Source organism: Oncorhynchus kisutch, linkage group LG16 (assembly GCF_002021735.2).
Source record: "Oncorhynchus kisutch isolate 150728-3 linkage group LG16, Okis_V2, whole genome shotgun sequence".
Classification (NCBI taxonomy): Eukaryota; Metazoa; Chordata; class Actinopteri; order Salmoniformes; family Salmonidae; genus Oncorhynchus; species Oncorhynchus kisutch.
In genome coordinates, this window is record NC_034189.2 from 27238629 (window position 1) to 27261376 (window position 22748).

The 22748-nt window shown below is 42.6% G+C and overlaps 1 protein-coding gene across 3 annotated transcripts in view; it reads left to right on the top strand.

Moving 5' to 3' along the window:
• The window catches only part of LOC109906576 (equilibrative nucleoside transporter 2), a 29164-nt gene extending 6421 nt beyond the window's left edge, over nt 1-22743 (top strand). Inside the window, exons 1-13 of one of the 3 annotated variants that reach the window (XM_031792157.1) lie at nt 5527-6020; nt 7554-7610; nt 7974-8055; nt 8913-9058; nt 9358-9497; nt 9747-9881; nt 10080-10177; nt 10765-10834; nt 11406-11584; nt 15149-15251; nt 15429-15514; nt 15756-15955; nt 19154-22743. In XM_031792157.1, coding sequence (XP_031648017.1) covers nt 7579-7610; nt 7974-8055; nt 8913-9058; nt 9358-9497; nt 9747-9881; nt 10080-10177; nt 10765-10834; nt 11406-11584; nt 15149-15251; nt 15429-15514; nt 15756-15955; nt 19154-19265 — 1383 coding nt within the window. In that variant the 5' untranslated portion in view covers nt 5527-6020; nt 7554-7578 and the 3' untranslated portion in view covers nt 19266-22743. Of the gene's footprint in view, nt 1-5526; nt 6021-7553; nt 7611-7973; nt 8056-8912; nt 9059-9357; nt 9498-9746; nt 9882-10079; nt 10178-10764; nt 10835-11405; nt 11585-15148; nt 15252-15428; nt 15515-15755; nt 15956-17108; nt 17393-19153 lie in introns of those variants that run through there. The other 2 variants (XM_020504335.2, XM_031792158.1) reach the window with 2 other exon arrangements.
• Nucleotides 22744-22748: the final 5 nt, after the last annotated feature.

Consider the following 22748-nt stretch of genomic DNA (forward strand, 5'->3'; position numbering starts at 1 on the left):
TGAACATCTTGGCCAGGTATTGTTATAATCTCCACCCGGCACAGCCAGAAGAGGACTGGCCACCCCTCATAGCCTGGTTCCTCTCTAGGTTTCTTCCTATGTTCTGGCCTTTCTAGGGAGTTTTTCCTAGCCACGCTGCTTCTACATCTGCATTGCTTGCTGTTTGGGATTTTGGGCTGGGTTTCTGTACAGCATTTTGTGACATCAGCTGATGTAAGAAGGGATTTATAAATGCATTTGATTGATTGATGCCTGTATCCTTGTAGTGACTGGGTGTATTAATACACCATCCAAAGTGTGATAACGTCACCATGTTCAATGGGATAGTCAATTTCTGCTTTTTTAAATTTTACCCATCTACCAATAGGTGCCCTTTCATGCGGGCGTTGGAAAACCTCCCTGATCTTTGTGGTTGAAACTGTGTATGAAATTGAGTGCTCGACTGAGTGACCTTATTTGCGCTCTTTCTAATTTTCTCTATTTTTGCGTATTTTTTATACTGAATGTTATCAGATCTTCAACCAAAACCTAATATTAGTTAAAGGGAACTTGAGTGAACAAATAACACAACAATTACATACTTTTCCCCCCTTTTTTATTTTATTTATTTTACCTTTATTTAACCAGGTAGGCAAGTTGAGAACAAGTTCTCATTTACAATTGCGACCTGGATTGCGACCTCACACTCCTCTTTCAATTCTGGCTAGAGCCAGTTTGCGCTGTTGTTCTATGAAGGGAGTAGTACACAGCGTTGTACGAGATCTTCAGTTTCTTGGCAATTTTTCATATTAGCCTTTATTTCATAAACAAAGCTATGCCACACCCAATGCCCCTGTGTGAAAAAGTAATTTCCCCCTTACACTCAATAACTGGTTGTGCTTCTTTTAGCCAGACACTTCCTGTAGTTGTTGATCAGTCTCTCACGTCACTGTGGAGGGATTTTGGCCCACTCATCCAGGCAGAATTGCTTTAACTCAGCAACATTTGTGGGTTTTCAAGCATGAACTGCTCGTTTCAAGTCCAGCCACAACATCTCATTTGGGATTAGGTCTGGACTTTGACTATGCCATTCCAAAACTTAAAATGTGTTGCTTTTTATCAATTTTAGATTTTTGATTGAATGTGTTTTTTTTTTAATCATTGTCTTGCTGCATGACCCAGCTGCGATTCAGCTTCAGCTCACAGACAGATGGCCTGACATTGTCCTGTAGAATTCTCTGATACAGAGCAGAATTTATGGGTTCCTTTTATTGAGGCAAGTCATCCGGGACCTGAGGCAGCAAAGCGTCCCCAAACCATCACACTGCCTCCACTATGCTTGACCGTTGGGGTGAGGTTCTTACTGTGGGAATGCAGTGTATGGTTTTCACCAGACATAATGGGACCCATGTCGTCCAAAAAGTGGACTCAACTTTGCCAAAAAAGCACCTGGATGATCATCAAGACTCTTAGAAGAGTGTTCTATGGACACGTGTGTCAAAGGTAGAACCATTTTCTGCAAATCTTGGCACTACCCACCCCACCATTTGGGAGAGGAGCGTTGCCTACACTTTCAAATGCTCCAAAATCCATCTGAGGAAAATGAGTACCTAGCCTAGTTGGACACTTCTTTGTGACACTTATCAATTTCAACCCTTTCAATGACTCCCAAAGCCTTATTGGACCAGAACACACAGCACCGTCTTTGTTTGTGAACTTGTTTTTATGGTGCTGTTTGTTGTTGTTGGTTATTTGAAATAAATGTTTTAGGTTTACTTATTTTTGCCCCATTTTTAGTATTTTGCTAATCCTTATTTGTTAATAAATACATGTTTTATAGTGAATGGTTGGTGTTAATGGATGGTGTAAACACTAGATACAATTAAAATACAATCTTTAAAATGAAAATACAATGTAAAAACTATATAGATATAGTATAGTCTGTTTTTAGCTTTGTCTTTATATAACCACATGAATGAATTTATATACAATATTCTGCCCATATTAATGAATTTATATACAATATTCTGCCCATATTAATGAATTTATATAGCCCAGGGGTTCCCAGACCTTTTCACTCAGGCACCCCCCTCTTCCAGTACTGGGGAACATCCCATGCCCCTCCCCTGCGTGCGAGGGCGCCACATCTATTTCTATGAGCACAATTATTCTTCATGACACAAACTGTTCACACCCCTCTTCTTGGTAGAGAATTTTGCAGGTTTTAAAGCTTATTTCCTGCAGTTCTACACATTGTTATGCAACGATAATGTTGCAGTTTTTTTTAAAGCAAAAGGTCATGCACTTCTATTCACTTTGCCATGTCTAATGTGTATTCATGTGATATTTGAGTGAGTAATAAATTACAACAATATCTATAGGCTTAAAAAACCTACATACAAAAAATAACAGTTGCTGACATGGGCTAGTTGATCTGGACATTTTTTTCATAAAAAAAAATGTTTTCCCCCTTTTTTCTCCCCAATTTCGTGGTATATAATTCGTAGCAGTTAGTCTTGTCTCATCGCTTCAACTCCCGTATGGACTCGGGAGAGGCGAATGTCGAGAGCCGTGCGTCCTCCGAAAAAACAACCCAACCAAGCCGCACTGCTTCTTGACACAATGCCCGTCCAACCAGGAAGCCAGCCACACCAATGTGTCGGAGGAAACACCGTACACCTGGCAACCTAGTACCTGCAAAACACCAGTCTCAACGTCAACAGTGAAGCGGCGACTCCGGGATGCTGGCCTTCTAGGCAGAGTTCCTCTCCAGTGTCTGTGTTCTTTTGCCAATCTTAATCTTTTCTTTTTATTGGCCAGTCTAGAGATATGAGACATGGCTTTTTCTTGGTAACTCTGCCTAGAAGATCAGCATCCCGGTGTCGCATCTTCACTGTTGACGTTGAGACTGGTGTTTTGCGGGTACTATTTAATGAAGCTGCCAGTTGAGGACTTGTGACGTGTCTGTTTCTTAAACTAGACACTAATGTGTGCCAGCGTAGCCTAGTGGTTAGAGCGTTGGACTAGTAACCGAAAGGTTGCAAGATCTAATCCCCGAGCTGACAAGGTGAAAATCTGTCATTCTGTCCCTGAACAAGGCAGTTAACCCACTGTTCCTAGGCCGCCATTGAAAATAAGAATTTGTTCTTAACTGACTTGCCTAGTAAAATAAAATGTACTTGTCCTCTTGCTCAGTTGTGCCCTGGGGCCTCACACTCCTCTTTCAATTCTGGCTAGAGCCAGTTTGCGCTGTTGTTCTATGAAGGGAGTAGTACACAGCGTTGTACGAGATCTTCAGTTTCTTGGCAATTTTTCATATTAGCCTTCATTTCTCAGAACAAGAATAGACTGACGAGTTTCAGAAGAAAGTTATTTGTTTCTGGCCATTTTCAGCCTGTAATCGAACCCACAAATGCTGATGCTCCAGATACTCAACTAATCTAAGGAAGGCCAGTTTTATTGCATCTGTAAATCCGTTTTCAGCTGTGCTAACATCATTTCAAAATAGTTTTCTAATGATCAATTAGCCTTTTAAAATGATAGACTTGGATTAGCTAACACAACATCCCATTGGAACACAGGAGTGTTGGTTGCTGATAATGGGCCTCTGTACAACTATGTAGATATTCCATAAAAAATCTGCCGTTTCCAGCTACGATAGTCATTTACAAACTTAACAATGTCTACACTGTACTTCTGATAAATTTTATGTTATTTTAATGGACGAAGAATGTGCTTTTCTTTAAAAAAAAATAGTGTAAATACAATATTTATAGCCACACATGATTTAACGAAACGTAGTAAACCATAACATTGTTTCACATTCTTTAACAGACTAATAAACACAATCACGCCTATAGACTACAGCTCGCTTCAGATTCCCCGGAGCTTCACAGCTTCCCCGGGGAAACTCAACGTATTGTAGCCTCACGCGGAGAAGAGAGTAGCGGAGGAAGGTTAGCCTCTGCTGTGCAGTGTTCTTGGTCAAATATGACCTTTTGCGGTGGTGCTCCAAGACCTTCACCAGCGACCGTCTATAATGCCTCTGTGACTTTCACGCATTGGTGAGCGCTTCAAAGGAAATGGAGCGTATGAATCAGACACCACACCAATAGAAAGCGTGGCTTTTAACTCAGCCCTGGTGTGAACATGCTGGCAAGTGGTCGGTTCTTGGTGAAAACATGCCTCCTGGCAGAAATGTTGCTCTCTCTGAAATGAAATGTAACAAAGCAAAGAGCAGAAGAGTTGTTTGCATGAGGGCCTTGCTTGTTCTCACCCACTCACATTCTGAATGGAAATATCACTCTCCAACTTAAATTCTTCGTTAGTATTCTCCTGGTAGGCCACAGGCGGGTGTCTATGTTGGAGATGGGCGATATGGCCAAAAAATCCCTATCGTGATAAATTGCCTGAATTGATACAATAACGATAAATTGAATGATAAGTTTATAACATTAATGTTCTCTGCAGATTGTTTTTAAATGATCATTTTAAACTACTACTACTAGTGTTATAGTTGAATGGGTGTAACAATCACTCATATTAGCAAATGTATTTAATTTCCTACATCACATTTCTCTAGTATAGTATCGATGGCAACACCCACCCGTAGCACGCGCTCCAGCAGGTGTATCTCACTGATCATCCCTAAAGCCAACACCTAATTTGGCCACCTTTCGTTCCAGTTCTCTGCTGCCTGTGACTGGAACGAATTGCAAAAATCGCTGAAGTTGGAGACTTTTATCTCCCTCACCAACTTCAAACATCTGAGCAGCTAACCGATCGCTGCAGCTGTCTATCGGTAAATAGCCCACCCAATTTACCTACCTCATCCCCATACTGTTTATATTTATTTACTTTTCTGCTCTTTTGCACACCAGTATCTCTACCTGTACATGACCATCTGATCATTTATCACTCCAGTGTTAATCTGCAAAATTGTAATTATTTGCCTACCTCCTCATGCCTTTTGCACACAATGTATATAGACTCTCTTTTTTTCCCTACTGTGTTATTGACTTGTTAATTGTTTACTCCATGTGTAACTCTGTGTTGTCTGTTCACACTGCTATGCTTTATCTTGGCCAGGTCGCAGTTGCAAATGAGAACTTGTTCTCAACTAGCCTACCTGGTTAAATAAAGGTGAAATTTAAAAAAAATTCAAAAGCAATGAATGATATCAGCAGAATGCGATCGGTTTATCTTCCCAGCTCTGGTGTGCGTGTGTGTGCAGGCAGTGTATGTTTGTGGAGACAGGGCGTTGTTGATGACTGAGGTCAGCTATGTCTAAGAGGGAAACAAAGGAAACCCAAAACATAAGAGCTTTCTGTCAAATGACAGCCCTTTTAAAATGTCAATCTTACCTCAACAACTGGGATATGTATATATAAAAAAAACAAGTCCCCCCCCCCACTTCAATTTCTGGATTTCTGCATTGAAAAGCATATCTCTGTTTGACGCTCACAGATATGGTTTCTCCCAGTCAGCACGGGTAGGGCTTGCCAACCCACACCCTCACATCCACCCTGCCACTGTTCCACACAGACTAGTCAAAACAAGTTGGGTAGCCATGTTTTGCTCCCACAACAGAGCTCAATGGCAGACTCAGATGATAGGTTTCAACTGACGGGATTGTCAATGGGGTACATCTTTCAAATAGAGTTACGTTCTTCGTACGGCGGAAGCTGTAGGACCCAAACAACTTTTGGATAGATTTTTGTAAACTACGCAGCTGTGCTACCTGGGCAATTTCTATTTGTGTTGGGTTGTAGTGTGGAGCCTATCAGTTTGTGTGTGTGTGTGTGTACAGAACCAAGTGTGTACACAGGGAGTGGACTCTTGCTTAATCTACAGTTTTGTAGAACTGACTGTTCCTATTGAAATCGATAGAGTGTGAAGTTGTTGAACTGGGAGAGGGGTCGGGTCTCTCTCTATCCATCTAACAGCCTAACAGTACAGGCTACTATCAAGTGGATCTTGGACGAGGCTTGGGCCCTATACCGAGATATTTGGAAAAAACCACGGGAAGCTTTTTCAAAAACGTCAGTACCGTCAACTGTTTCTTTGAAGTGTTCCTATACATTTGAATATTTGTAGCTACTTTAAGTTACCACCTGCAGTCAACTTGTGTAATACGCTAGGAGGTGAAGCAGATTGTGTTCTTCATTTCACGTGTCACATTATTTTACATTATGAAGCTTACCGTAGTTCACCAGAACAGTTGAGCCAGTCACGTGTTTGTAAGTAGTACAACGGGAGAAAGCGGGTTTAACTTGCTATTGCTAGTTAGCTATTGTGCATTCGTTAAGTATTCAGACTGCTTCACTTTTTCATATTTTGTTACGTTACAGCCTTATTCTAAAATGGATTAAATTGTCGCCCCCCCCCCCCCCCCCCCCCCCATTACCCCATTAATCGACACACAATACCCAATAATGACAAAGGGGAAAACTGTCTATTTGAAGAAAATAAAAAAATACAACTGAAATATCACATTTACATTAATTTAATCCATTTTAGAATAAGGCTGTAACATAACAAAATGTGGAAAAAGTTAAGGGGTCTGAGTACTTTCTGAATGCACTGCAAGTAAGTGGCTGAATATACAAGGAGACATGGCATCGTATGTATGTATGTATGTGTGTGTGTGTGTTTAGCTTTTTGCCTTGTTTGAGAAGTCAATGCGTTTTGGATGAGTGATCTGTACAGCTGTTAACTTGATTTCCTGTGTTTTTATTTTTCTCCTCCGTTCTCAGCCCGTCTGCTCCTCCCCCCTATTCTTAGAGCAGAGCAGGCAGGCCTGTTGCCCTAGTGATTCCACACACACAGCATATACACATACTGCTCCAGAACCAGCCCCGTTCTTCCTTCAGACAAGCATGCGTCAAAACGTTGTTCATTTGCACAATCTCGCTCGTTCACATTTGCTTGTAATGGTCCAAACTCAGCTACTACCTATACTTGTATTTATTTATTTTACCTTTATTTAACTGGGCAAGTCAGTTAAGAACCAAGTCTTATTTACAATGACGGCCTAGTGAGTTAACTGCCTTGTTCAGGGGCAGAATGACAGATTTTTACCTTGTCAGCTCGGGGATTCGATCTAGTAACCTTTCGGGTTATTGGCCCAACACTCTAACCACTAGACTACCTACCACCCCCTACCGTATAACTTTATGAGCTGGATTGCCTGACTTTGCGCTTGTTATCATATTTAGCTAGCATCCTCTATTGAAATTCTCTATTAGTTGGTGACAATTTTGTTAGCATTCTGTTTATAGATGCCCAATGGGCTTTTTTGCGTTTTTAGAGCCCCCTTTATATACTAAAGACTGTAATACCATAAATCCCGGGATGAGAGAAGGCCGGTATCACGATATGAAAATCTGAATCCTGCCCAACCCTATCTTGGACATACTATCGTGTAGTGGGAATGGCTCCTACTCCTTGCCGCAATGTTCTAGAATGTGGAAATTGAACTGTATTTGTATTCTGTAAATAAAGTGCTTAGAGAGGATAGACAAATCTACACTTGGTCTTTATGTTGACTATGTTCCCCTTCCTTTTGCCCCTAGTTTAAACCGAACCCCATAGCACAGGATGAAGGACCGGACAGACGCTCCCCGTGATAGGTGAGTAGCTGGCGCCGCTTCCTCTTGCAAACTATAAGTATCTATTTCTTTCTCGTTTCTGCTCTCACTCTCAACCAGAGTCCTATTTTTACATTTTGAGTTGAAGTGAAATGCGCTCCAAGCAAATCAGTGGTGCTGAAAAGGAACTTTGTACTGTTTTTAATCGATTTGATTTGATTTGATTTCATTTCTGATGTACTTCAATAAAGTTCACTATTGTCGTATTTTAAACTGGTTGCACTTTATTTCACGGTACATAAACTACCTGCTATTTTTTAAAGAAATAACATGGTAAATACATACCAAAAACGTAAGAATGACATGCTTGTTTCTGATCTTTTCATATTTTCCTCCCGTTCCCAGGGGCTGGTTGGTGGGGATCACCTTCTTCATTCTGGGCCTCGGGACGCTGCTACCATGGAATTTCTTCATGACCGCCTCCATGGTAAACCCAACCTCACATGTCTTCATAACAACAGGTTCAGGGTCAGATAGTTATTCACCACCCTAAAGGCTACAGTCAGGATTAGGGCAAGGTAGATCTGATCCTAGATCTGTAGCTTTGGGAAACGTTTGTATTAAAGTTTCCCAAAGCTACAGATCGAAGAGCAGATCTACTTTGGCTCGGGTTCAACAAGTGCAATACTTTATGTGTCATGCCAAAGTAGAGCATTGGCTTTCTTAAGGAATTATCTTGGAAAAGTCGTTTTTAAAAAGCAGCCTCTGAAATGTTTGTATTTGTCCTGTATGTGTATTGTACATAGAGGATTAGCTGAGTTGTTGGTATGTTCAAGTCAAGTATTTTGTCCGAGAGGGATTTAATGTGACTGGCCCCCTGTTGTTATGTAGTCTTGGTGTCCACTAAGTATCTGTATGTTGAAGTTAACCCCTTATGGTGTGGTTGGAGACCCCTTAAGCTATAGAACATCACATGAGTATTCCACTTTGGAGCTGTGTGTGTGTGTGTGGCCTAGCCTCTAAGGCTAAGCTCGCTCTATGTTCAAATGTCAAACCCCACAACTCGTAGGGTTAGCTCATAGGGTTTGCTTTGATTCTTGGTATACAGTTCACGTTTGTAGAATGACTAGACCTATTTGTATAGGAACAAGTGACGTGTGACCACTGATGTACCATTACTGTATGTACTTAGCCGATAGCAACTAACAACCATATCGATTGTTGATGTAAACTGGGTCATCTCTTGAGTCCTGTGTGGCTCAGTTGATCGGGCATCCTTGTAACGTACCAACATGTGGATAAAAGTGTTTGCAAAAATACCATTTTTACCTCTTCTGTCAACAGTATTTCAATAGACGCCTCAACAAGACAGAATGGAGCAACGGCACGGTGGTGGTCCAGAAAGAGTACTACTTCAACAACTGGATGACTCTGCTGTCCCAGCTCCCCCTGCTGGTCTGCACTCTGCTCAACTCCTTCTTCTATCAGCGGTGAGACAGCACTTCTTCTCTCAGGTCTACATGTCCTCCAAATGCTAAACAAACACTTTTTTTACTGCATACTTGGCTGACAATCGTGTGTGTGTGTGTGTGAACAACCCTTTTGTGTTAGCCATTTTATTCAACTGCAAATAGGTGCAAAAAAGCTAATATGCTTTGTGATAGAGTGGATTTTTAGGTTGGCCTCAGTTTAAAGTAAAAAGTAAAAATGTGTAATATTGCGTGAAGGTGGTGTGTTGCTGTCTAATCCAGTGAGATTGTGAACTAACCTTTTTTAAATTTATGCGTAGGATATCAGAGATGGTGCGGATAGCGGGCAGCCTGGTCTTCATCCTCGTCCTCTTCATCCTCACTGCCATCCTGGTCAAGGTCACTATGGAGGAGGACTGCTTCTTCTCTGTTACCATGGCGACCATCTGGTTCATCAACTGTGAGTAGGACGTGGTTGTCTGTGTGTATGTGGGGGGGGGGGGGTCATTGTGGTGTGTGTGTGTGTGTGTGTGTGTGTGTGTGTGTGTGTGTGGAAGAGAAACCATTTGTCACAAGATGTGTGTGATGGCATTAATATAGTGTGTATGAGTAAGGTGTGTGTGGGCAGGAGGGGGTGGTATCATTAACTGTTTGTTGATGATGTGCGCTATATTATTAACCCTGTCTCTCTCTCTCTCTCTCCTTGTAGCGTTTGGAGCGGTGTTACAGGGCAGTCTGTTTGGCCTGGTGGGCTTGCTGCCTCAGAGGTACAGCGCTGTGTTTATGAGTGGCCAGGGGCTGGCCGGCACCTTCGCTGCTCTCGCCATGCTGGTCTCCATAGCCAGTGAGTCACACACACAAACCAATATATCAAATATACAAAGAAATACTTGGAAATAAACACGCACCGCTCACATCAGATATGCTCAGTGACTGACTAGCAAATCATTCAAATGCGGCAAGTAGTCAAGTGAGTATGGTGTGGCCTTTGCAACTCCACTTGGAATTGACCTCTCCTTTTTCTTTCCTGTGTGTGTGACAGGTGACACAGACCTTGAGACGGCCGCGTTGGGTTACTTCATCACTCCTTGTGTAGGAACCCTGCTCACTCTCATCAGCTACCTCCTCCTGCCTCGCCTGGTGAGTGGCTCAGCCCTACGAAGCCCCAGGACTGGAATGTAATAGATAGATAGATATCACACGTTGGGCCTCAGAACAGACCCTGTATCCCTCGGGACTACAGCCAAGTTTTATTTTGTAACGTCGACGCAGGGAGACAGGAAGCAGGAGCAGTTAGTGAGTTAAATGACAACAAAAAATGGACCGATAACAAAAACCAAGAGCAGCGTCTGACATGGAAACACAAACATACTATCCGATGACTGATAACAAAAGAGTGCTATATAAAGGGTGAGTAATCAAGGAAGTAATGAAGTCCAGGTGTGACTGATAATGAGACGCAGGTGTGCGTAATGACGGTTGCCAGGTGTGCGTAATGACGGTTGCCAGGTGTGTGTAATGGCAGTTGCCAGGACCTGTGGTTAGTAGACCGGCGACGTCCAGCACCAGGGAGTGGGAGTGGGAGTGACATATCTAAAGAATCTGTGTCGCAGGTTGGGCTTGTAGCTGACCAGTACAGCATTACTATGTTTCATCTAAGGAATCCGTGTTCAAGTTCGGCGAATGTTCTGTCTGTCTCATTTGGCCTCTGCTCCGGTCTCATCTAGGAGTTTGCCCGGTTCTACTTGGACAAGAGCAGGAGCTATGAGGTGGAGACCACAGACGAGCTGCTGAAAGGTGAGGCTGCTGAAAGCTGCTGAGAGGCCTATTCATTTTATGCTCCTATACATCTAAATAACCATCCAGTACAGTGCGGCCTGTCACTGCTAGTATTCCTCTTTAAACTCAGGGGGGCTGTATGTATCAAGCATTTCAGAGTAGGAGTTTCGATCTAGCATCAGGTCCCCATGTCCATGAGGGTTATTGGCTGCCACCTGCCCTCCATCGAGATCCTGCACGACTCCAGGACAAGGAAGTGTGCAGGAAAGATCTTTGCTGACCCCTTCCACCCCGGTCACCCCCTCCTCCAACAATTCCCCTCTGGCAGGCAGTTCAGATCACTCATGACCAAAACCTACCCACCACCTTAACAATTTCTTCCCCCGGGCTGTGGCCCTCACTAACTGTAGTAGTCTGGTGGGCACATGCCCCAGAAACTAGTGTCATATATGGTGCTGCATCCCTCCCTCCCTCCCCCCAACACTGCCCATTACTCCCTCACACATATACCTCTGCCTGTTGATTTATCAATGTGAGGTCAAGTTGACCGTTTTCCCTGGCATTTTCCCCGTTCTTCCTCACCTGGCAGAGAGGGACACGGAGCAGAACGGCAAGCTGAAGGGCAAGGCCAACGGCTCATTGGCCAATGGTGATGCCAGCGGCGAGGAGGTGGAGGTAGAGGAGGGCAGTCCCAAGCATAACTTCCTTCCCCTGGAGCAGGCTGAGGACAGGGACAAGAAGTCCACCGTCATGGAGGTGTTTAAAAAGGTAACGCTGACCTCTTTTATTACTCAGCTGTGTGTGTGTGATATATATATATATATATATATCTCAGCAAAAAAGAAATGTCCCCTTTTCAGAACCCTGTCTTTCAAATATAATTCTTAAAATCAAATTAACTTCACAGATCTTCATTGTAAAGGGTTTAAACACTGTTTCCCATGCTTGTTCAATGAACCATGAAAAATAAATGAACATGCACCTGTGGAACGGTTGTTAAGACACTAACAGCTTACAGACGGTATGCAATTAAGGTCACAGTTATGAAAACTTAGGACACTAAAGAGGCCTTTCTACTGACTCTGGAAAAACACCCAAAAGAAAGATGCCCAGGATCCCTGCTCATCTGCGTGAACGTGCCTTAGGCATGCTGCAAGTAGGCATGAGGACTGCAGATGTGCCCAGGGCCTAAGACAGCGCTACAGGAAGACAGGACGGACAGCTGATCGTCCTCGCAGTGGCAGACCACACATAACAACACCTGCACAGGAACGGCATATCCGATCATCACACCTGCGGGACAGGTTCACCGGCAATTTCTTTTTGCCTATAGCCACAAACCCACCGTCGCTGCACCAGACAAGACAGGAAAAAAGTGCTCTTCACTGACGAGTCGTGGTTTTGTCTCACCAGGGGTGATGGCGGATTCGCGTTTATCGTTGAAGAAATGAGAGTTACACGGAGGCCTGTACTCTGGAGCGGGATTTGGAGGTGGAGGGTCCGTCATGGTCTGGGGCGGTGTGTCACAGCATCATCGGACTGAGCTTGTTGTCAATGCTATGTGTTACAAGGAAGACATCCTCCTCCCTCATGTGGTACCCTTCCTGCAGGCTCATCCTGACATGACCCTCCAGCATGACAATGCCACCAGCCATACTGCTCGTTCTGTGCGTGATTTCCTGCAAGACAGGAATGTCAGTGTTCTGCCATGGCCATTGAGAACGTCTGGGACCTCTTGGATTGGAGGGTCAGGGTTAGCGCCATTCCCCCCAGAAATGTCTGGGAACTTGCAGGTGTCTTGGTGGAAGAGTGGGGTAACATCTCACAGCAAGAACTGGCAAATCTGGTGCAGTCCATGAGGACGAGATGCACTGCAGTACTTAACCTGTAGTGACGCCCAGCCCATGAACGGAACCGTTATCATCATCTGACACTAATTAGCATAACGCAATGGACATAAACTTCCTAGAAAATATTCCTATTCATGAAAATCACAAGTGAAATATATTGGAACACAGCTTAGCCTTTTGTTAATCACCCCTGTCATTAATCAACCTGATTTTCAAAATATGCTTTACAGCCAACGCTAGACAAGCATTTGTGTAAGTTTATCATAGCCTAGCATAGCATTATGCCTTGCTAGCAGCAGGCAAACTCGTCACAGAAATCAGAAAAGCAATCAAATTAAATCGTTTACCTTTGATGAACTTCGGATGTTTTCACTCACGAGACTCCCAGGTAGACAGCCAAAGTTCATTTTTTCCCAAAATATTATTTTTGGAGGCGAAATAGCTCCGTTTGTTCTTCACGTTTGGCTGAGAAATCGCCCGGAAATTGCGGTCACCACAACGCCGAAAAATATTCCACATTAGCTCCATAATATCGACAGAAACATAGCAAACGTTGTTTAGAATCCATCCTCAAGGTGTTTTTCTAATATCTATTTGATAATATATCCGTCGGGACAATTCCTTTTTCTCTAGGACCGATTGGAGTAATGGATACCTCTGCACTTTATGCGAGAATCTCTCTCGGCGCCACCATGTGACCACTTACGAAATGTGCCCCCATACGGCTATTCTTCAACAGAAATGCGTAAAACAATGTCACAATGCTTTAGACACCTTGGGGAATACGTAGAAATCGTAAGCTTGTTGATGGTACATTCACAGCCATATAGGGAGTCATTGGAACGCAGCGCTTTCAAAACCTGGGGCACTTCCGGATTGGATTTTTCTCAGGCTTTCGCCTGCAACATCAGTTCTGTTTTACTCACAGACAATATCTTTACAGTTTTGGAAATGTTAGTGCTTTCTATCCTTAGCTGTCAATTATATGTATATTCTAGCATCTTTTCCTGGCAAAATATCCCATTTAAAACGGGAACCTTTTTTCCCAAAAATGAAAATACTGCCCCCTAACACCGAGGTTAATGCAGCTGGTGGCCACACCAGATACTGACTGTTACTTTGATTTTTGACCCATGTCTATGGAACTTTTCAGTTTGTCTCAGTTGATGAATCTTATGTTCATACAAATATTTACACATGTTAACCTTCTTGCGACTAGCAATCCCGGATCCGGGAGCGTAATCATAGCCTCAAACAAATTAGCATAACGCAGCGGACATAAATACCCCTAGAAACTTTTCCTATTCTTGAAAATCGCAAATGAAATATATTCAAACACAAGCTTAGCCTTTTGTTAATCACACTCTCATTTCAGATTTTCAAAATATGCGTTACAGCCAACGCTAGACAAGCATTTGTGTAAGTTTATCATGGCATAATGCTATGCTAAGCTCTGCTAGCAGCAGGCAACATTTTCACGAAAATAAGAAAAGCAACCAAATTAAATCATTTACCTTTGAAGAACTTCGGATGTTTTCACTCAGGAGACTCCCAGTAAGATAGCAAATGTTCCTTTTTTCCAAAAATATTATTTTTGTAGGCGAAATAGCTCCCGTTTGTTCATCATGCTTGGCTGAGAAATCCACCGGATAATGCTACCACTACAACGCCAAACTTTTTTCCAAATTAGCTCCATAATATCGACAGAAACACGGCAAACGTTGTTTAGGATCAATCCTCAAGGTGTTTTTAACATATATATCCGTAGAGGCAATTGGTTTCTCATAAGAAGCTATTGGAAAAATGGCTACCTCAGTATTTTACGCAAGATTTTCTGCGGGAGACACCATGTGACCACTTGCTATAAATATGGTCCCTTACGGCTATTCTTCAACGGAAATGCGCAAAAAGACGTCACAATGCTGTAGACACCTTGGGGAATACGTAGAAAACGTAAGCTCATTCGCAGCTCATTCACAGCCATATAAGGAGTCATTGGCATGAGGCGGTTTCAAAAAATGCGGCACTTCCTGGTTGGATTTTATCTGCCTGTAACATCAGTTCTGTTGCACTCACAGACAATATCTTTGCAGTTTTGGAAACGTCAGAGTGTTTTCTATCCTTCTATCCAAAACTGTCAATTATATGCATAGTCGTGCATCTTTTCGTGACAAAATATCTTGTTTAAAACGGGAACGTTTTTCATCCAAAAATTAAAATAGCGCCTAACACCAAGAGGGTAAGTTTGCTGAAAATAAACGCAGTTGACAGTGAGAGGACATTTATTTTTTTGCTGAGTTTATATAATTTTTAATTTTATATATTTTATTTATATATGGCTCTGGTCTATAGTTGCGGTCCAATTCCCTACCCTTTTCTCAAAGTGTACACTTGTTCACTCCCCTACATGCATTTTGAAGTAGTGTAAGCATGGACTAAATATTTCCACCATATTTTTTACCTTGTCCCTGTCTCTCTTCAGATATGGGTGATGGCGTTCTGTGTGGTTTTTGTCTTCACCGTCACTCTCGCTGTGTTTCCTGCCATCACTGTGGACGTCAAAACCATATACCCTGGGAAATGGGGTATGTATACTCTCTTTGATAAATATGTTTCAAAAGGGTTCTTCGGCTGTCTCCATAAGAGAACCCTTTCTCGTTCGAGGTAGAACCCTTTTAGGTTCTATATAGCACCATTTTGTATACTGTATGCATGTCATGAGACTTAAAACCACCTATTAACCACCTCTTTCTCCCTATCAGAGTCCTATTTCATCTCTGTGTGTTGCTTCCTCATCTTCAACGTGTGTGACTGGATCGGTAGAACCGTCACCACCCTGTTCCAATGGGTAGGTTTCTGATTAATTTGATCTGTGTGGATTGTCATTTTATTACACACTTGATAGGATCACGATGGATTAGATTTCTGTAACATTTTTCCAAGCTTCTCAGGGTTTTTATAATCCTCTACAAATTGAAATTCTCTCACTTTCTACCCCTGCACGAAAGCTTCAGTTATTACTCGTATTACATTTAGTTGTTATTATTACTTTGTCTTACCAGTAACATTTCTCTTTGTTTGTTCCACAGCCTCCCAAGGAGAGTCGTCTGTTCCCGGTGCTGGTGGTCTCCAGGGTGGTGTTTGTTCCCCTGCTGATGCTCTGTAACGTCCAGAGCCGCTCCTACCTCCCCGTTCTCTTCTCCCACGACGCTGCCTTCGCCTTCATCATGATACTCTTCTCCCTCTCCAGCGGCTACTGCGTCTGCCTGTCCATGTCCTACGCCCCACAGTGAGTAGAAGTAACACACACACACGGCGGCAGCTTACCCGGCAGGTAGCCTAGCGGTTAGGGCCGCTGGTTCAAGTCCCCGCGCAGACAAGGCGAGAGATCATGCCGATGTGCCCTTGAGCTAGGCACTTAACTAATTGCTCCAGGTGTGCCGTTCATAATGGTAAACCCTGGCTGTGACCCTACTCTCTAAGGGTGTCTCAGGGAGAGTGGGATATGCAAAAAAAAAAACATTTAAATCACACACTTGGTAACGTGTGAAATAGGACAAGCACACGTGCACGCTCCGTACGTGACAGTCCACTGTCGTAACAATACGCCAGTTGTGCACATATTAGCTCCTTCAATCTCATTTCCATGGCTTGTTTACACAGAATCTCTCTCTCTGGCATGTCACTCTGTTGACTTATTCTAATAATAGCAAAGTTCCCGTCAAAATCCGTCTTTTTTTTGCGTGGGCTGTGTCTCAATCCGCTGATGTCGGTCTTCCACATCCACGGTTGAAGGTGGCTGAGCTACAGCAGTGTTTGTCAGACTAGGAGTCATAGCGAAAATGGGTCTTCTCACGAAAACATCTGTAGTGTCTGAACGGTTTGGCCTACAAACTAATATGCACAAAGCGAGCTCCATATAGAAATGGTTTGTCGAGATCGGTGTGGAAGAACTAGACTGGCCTGCACAGAGCCCTGATCTCAACCCCATCGAACGTCTTTGGGATGAATTGGAACGCAGGCTGCGAGCCAGTCCTACTCGCCCAACATCAGTGCTCGACCGACCTCACTAATGCTCTTGTGGCTGAATGGAAGAAAGTCCCAACAGCAATGTTCCAACATCTAGTGGAAAGCCTTCCCAGAAGGCTGTTACAGCAGGAAATGGGGGACCAACTCTATATTAATGTCCATGATTTTGGAATGAAAACTTCGACAAGCAGATTTCCACATACTTTTGGTCATATAGATATAAGAAAGATCAGGAATATACACTCTATATAGGACAGACGCTTCAAAACAAACTCCTTTTTGATACATCTGTTTTGCCATGTAATGTTATTCAATGTGTTTCTAATCGCTAATAGCAGTAAGGCCAAATTCAATGTTTTATCAAATATTTTATTTAATTCAGCGATGTTTTTAAATGTTTTATTTTTTAAAAGTTACAGTCTTGTCCCATCGGTGCAACTCCCGTATGGACTCGGGAGAGGCGATGGTTGAGAGCCAAGAATCCTCCAAAACACGAGCCCGCCAAGTCGAATTGCTTCTTGACACACTGCTCGCTTAACCCGGAAGCCAGCCGCACTAATGTGTCGGAGTAAACACCGTTCAGCTGAACAAAGACATCCTGGCTGGCCAAACCCTCCCCTAACCCGGACGAAGCTCGGCCAATTGTGCGCCGCCTCATGGGTCTCCCACTCGCGACTGGCTGTGACACAGCCTGGTGTCGAACCCGGGTCTGTATTGACACCATGACCATCTTAAAACAATTCCATATGTTAGCTTAGTAGAAACCCAGCCCCCACACATACACACTCTTCTTCTGAAATGACATTTTCTATCTCAGGCCAACTTCTGTGTTTACTTCCTGTAAAACCAGAACCATGTACTGACTACACACTCACATACAGTACCAGTAAAAAGTTTGGACACCTACTCATTCAAGGGTTTTTCTTTATTTTTCATATTTTCTACATTGTAGAATAATAGTGAAGACATCAAAACTATGAAATAACACAGATGGAATCATGTAGTAACCAAAAAAGTGTTAAACAAATCAAAATACATTTCATATTTGAGATTCTTCAAAGTAGCCACCGTTTTCCTTGATTTGCACACTCTTAGCATTCTCTCAACCAGCTTCATGAGGTAGTCACCTGGAATGCATTTCAATTAACAGATGTGCCTTTTTAAAAGTTAATTTGTGGAATTTCTTTCCTTAATACATTTGAGCCAATCAGTTGTGTTGTGACAAGGTAGGGGTGGTAATTCAGAAGATAGGCCTATTTGGTAAAATACCAAGTCCATATCATGGCAAGAACAGCTAAGAAGGAGGAGGGACGTAAATCAGGCCTTCATGGTTGAATTACAGCAAAGAAACCAGTACTAAAGGACACCAATAAGAAGAAGAGACTTGATTGGGCCAAGAAACACGAGCAATGGACATGGACCGGTGGAAATCTGTCCTTTGGTCTGATATGTCCAGATGTCTTTGTGAGACGCAGAGCAGGTGATCGGACGGATGATCTCTGCATGTATGGTTCCCACGTGAAGCGTGGAGGTGCTTTGCTGGCGACACTGTCAGTGATTTATTTAGAATTCAAGGCACACTTAACCAGCACGGCTACCACAGCATTCTGCAGCGATATGCCATCCCATCTGGTTTGCGCTTAGTGGAACTATCATTTGTTTTTCAACTGGACAATGACCAAACACCCCTCCAGGCTGTGTAAGTGCTATTTGACCAAGAAGGAGAGCGATGGCCTCCACAATCACCTGACCTCAACCTAATTGAGATGGTTTGGGATGAGTTGGACCTCAGAGCGAAGGAAAAGCAACCAACAAGTGCTCAGCATACGTGGGAACTACTTCAAGACTGTTGGAAACGAGAATGCCAAGAGTTTGCAAAGCTGTCAAAGGCAAAGAGTGGCTACTTATCTCAAATATAAAATATATTTTGGTTTGTTTAACACTTTTTTTGGTTACTACATGATTCCATATGTTATTTCATAGTTTGATGTCTTCACTATTATTGTACAATGTAGAAAATATGAAAAATTATATTTGAAAGAAAAACCCTTGAATGAGTAGTTGTCCACACTTTGGACTGGTACTGTACATACAATCATCATATACGCTGCTGCTACTCTGTTTATCTTATATCCTGATGCCTCTTCACCTTACCCGTATACATATCTACCTCCATCACTCCAGTATCCCTGCCCATTGTAAATATGGTATTGGAACTGACCATGTGTATATAGCTGACTTACTTTCTTGTGTTCTTATTTCTATTGTGTTTTTGTTCTACTTCACTTTATTAAATAGTCTACTGATACGGATTACTGCATTGTTGGGCAAGAAGGACATTTCACTGTACCTGCATACTGTATCTATGTGTATGCCGCCTGGCTCATCATCACATCTGTCAGTATGCATCATCGTCTATTTCTACATCTCTGTAACCCTTTTCTCTCTGTCCTCCCAGGCTGGTGGCGTCCAAAGATGCAGAGACGGCTGGGGCCCTGATGACTTTCTTCCTGGGCCTGGGCCTCTCCATCGGGGCTGGCTTTTCTTTCCTGCTGCGTCTACTGGTCTAGACAGGCACACCAGAGGGACCCCACCACCATCCGTCGCCAGTCCCTGTTTCGAACGACGGTCGCCTCCATGGCCATTCATAAATTTAGCGACCACTGCCACCAAATGCCATATTTTTTTAATACCTAGAAGGACCTAGGCTGGGAATATAGAGCTGCCTGCATATAAAGCCTGCATCCAAAAAATGAATTTGGTACTGACCACAATAGATATTATACAAGGGATTTGAGTATTACCTCTCCATCTGCCACATACATATACTATACTCACTGAAATAACTGAGAGAATGGCCTTAGGAGCCGGCTTTAAGGGAATAATGCGACATGAATGCTAGCTACCTACTGAACAAGTGGTTTACAGTGATAAGAATGCATCACTGGTTGCCTCTCGGAATAATGGACACAGTCAGTGCCAGACCGCTCTAAACTTGGGTTGTTTTCGTTATTTTTGAGTTGGACCATTTTAAGGATTTCTTTTGTGTTTTTGTATAAAGTTATTTGTTTTCTTAGCTTTAGAGCTTTTTTATGTAAGGCGTTAACTTGAGGCCAAGTACTGTAGCTGTGTGAGTGTTTGGAGAGCTAATGTATTGTTACATTAAGTAGTTCCATTATATTATAATCCTGCCTAGAAACGGCAGAGCAAATCATACGGCTACCGGCTCTGAAGTTGATTTACTTATTCTTTTCAACTAAGCATTTTATTTGATTTAAAACGTATATTTCGGTTTTATTTACACATCAGAACAAAGTTACCACGTTACACAGAAAACATGGACATTAGTCTGTCGACATCAGCACATTCCTAACCTTTTAGCCCGTTGGAGTGGAGAGGAGCACCTATGGCGTGTTCAGTAGAGTGAAACAGATGTCATGTACAGATAAAAAAAAACTATTCACCATTCCACGTTATAAGATTATCGCGTCTGCTCAATTATGTTACCTTTTGATCTGTGACTCATCGTTTCCCACCACCTGACCTAGGTGTCGCAGTCATCCGATTGGCCCATGTCTGACTCACTTCCTGTTTACGTGAGGATAATGGCCCAGTAGGACTGTTTCTTTTAGAAACAAAATATGTTTGATAGGACCACTCCAGCCCCCTGTTAGCCAAGCAGCTTCTGTTTTGATTTATTTTTACGAGGACAGGCGGGTTATGGGAGCCTAACCATATTCCTAACCCATTCCTGTCCTCTTGTTCTAAGGGTAGCATTGAGTCTGACCTTAACACCATTCCGCTTGGCCAACCTACCTAGTCACTTTGTTTAAATAATAGTTTTGCCTTAGATGTGGTGTACAAAGGCGTGCTGTTCCAGCTTTTTCAAAAAGGAAAGACCCAGGCTTCGTGCTTTGTCGTAAGCAGGGTGTGTTTGTCCCTATGTAATTAAATGTTTAACTTCTGACAATGACCACGAAAAAAGTGGCAGCTATTCTGTAGTGTTGATGAGGTTGGATTTAAAGTAACGGTTTTGTTTCGCTGTTCTTCATTTACTAGAGTAAACTATAGTGTTTGAAGTAGGATCACAAACTAGAATGGCTGCTAGCTGCCTTTGTTTGAGGCGTTGGCTCTGGGCAAGGTGTCTGTATCTGCCAATCTGTGAGCTTCATACTTCATAGAGTGTCACACAGACAGTGGGAGTACTAGCTAAACTGCATTGCAGTAGGCCATTATAGGGCCTTACATTTTAAGATATTACCATAACACAAAATCACAATTCGAGACAATTCCCTGGCGATTTTCATTTCTTGAATGTGTCATGGCCACGATGACTGACTTGGAGTCAGATTTTACATTTATAAACTGCCAGTATAAAGAGTGCCAAGAACACAAATGACAACAAATCACTTTATTTTCTAAAACTGGGCTTTCAAGCTATAGATTTTTAGGACTATAAATGTATTTATTTTTGCCCATTACAATTTTCTTCTAGAAATGAACGCAATCATTAGAAACTTACAAACTATTGCATGAACCATTTTTTGTGTGTTTGCTTTTTTTTGGTTTCTAGACTCTCCATTACTCTCATTTTATTCTCCATCGTTTTATTGTTTAATGCTCTGGAACGTGTGACTTCTAAGTGTTTTTTTTAACCTTCCACTTTGGGCTGTGCCAAGGTGTAGTTTATACATGCGTAGTCTATGAGCAGAATTACTGTTTTACCTCAATTTGCAACTAAATCCGTAGTTTGAATGCCACCTTCTCTAGAAGCTGTTTCATTTTCCCTACATTTTCCCCCGCGTTGGGCCACCCTAGCAATTCGAGTTAGAGCCAATGAGCTTCAGCTCGCCATTCGAGTGACAGCTAGCAAGATGCACACACAGCAGAGGGAGAGCCATGACGTGGGGCACATATCTGCACGTGACGTGGTACGCAATTTTCGGGAACTGCTTTTGGCTCATTGAGCGCTACTTTCACAACTACTAGCTAAAAGGTATACAAAAGTACCGGAGAATCTCTTCATTCTGATTTGATCAAGGTGTATGAGTGAGTTTTCGGAATGGAGTGAACTAAGTCATAAATTAGGTACCTGTGCATAAAGTGTTGTTGAGTGAAACAGCCGTTTGGTTTCAGAAGGGCTGATGTAGACAATGGCCTGTTTGAATACACCCCAATTCTCCATACATCTCCCAAAGTGTGCACTTTCTTGCATTGGCGTTAACAGTAGTGGAAAGTGGAAAATCCCTCCAACCAATGTTTTTAAATCCATGGCGAGGAGTGTGCAAGTGTACACTTCAGGAAAATGGTGGAGAATCGGGAAACCATTTGCTATGACTTATTTCTGTCAGGACTCGGGGTCATGAGCTTGTCTGAATGATTTAACATGGGATTGTCGACATACTGTGGATCACCGTTGACAGCATAGAGTTGCGTAATAACACATTACTTGAGTAGGAAAGACTGAAATATAGCAAAGGCCAAGAGTCCGACATACTTTTGAGTAACCTCTTCTTTAGGAAGCGAGACCAGATCGAGGGAATAGTGATTCAATTATTAGTTGTAGATAGTTAAAATAATACCTGTTGTAAAAGTACTTTAGGCACTAAGCCGTAACGTGGTTTTTGAGACCCCGGTTATGAGAAGAGAGTCTTCTCAGGAATATAAATGCCATTGTTACATACATGTTACTGTACAGTGTTTTAATACAATTTCAGCTTGTTTTATGGCGCCACAATCATGCCAATCAGTTTGTTAGGCGGTGGCTGTGAGCAGGGATTTGATCTGTCAGGATCGTACTGTATGATTGGGCAACAAACATTTAACGTGCGCTACCACAGCGAAGGGAATCGTGGCTCTGTGTGTATATGCATGCATTAGCGTAGTTATTCTGTGTTGAGGAATTTGACTTGCTGTTGGGATAGTTTCTGATGACATTAAATGGATTGTTTTTAGATTTTGGTTCATGTCTTTGTTTAGTACTTGAGTGGACATCGAAACAAACAAGGATGGAAGGCACTATCAATAAAAAAATATTTAAAAAACAGACCATG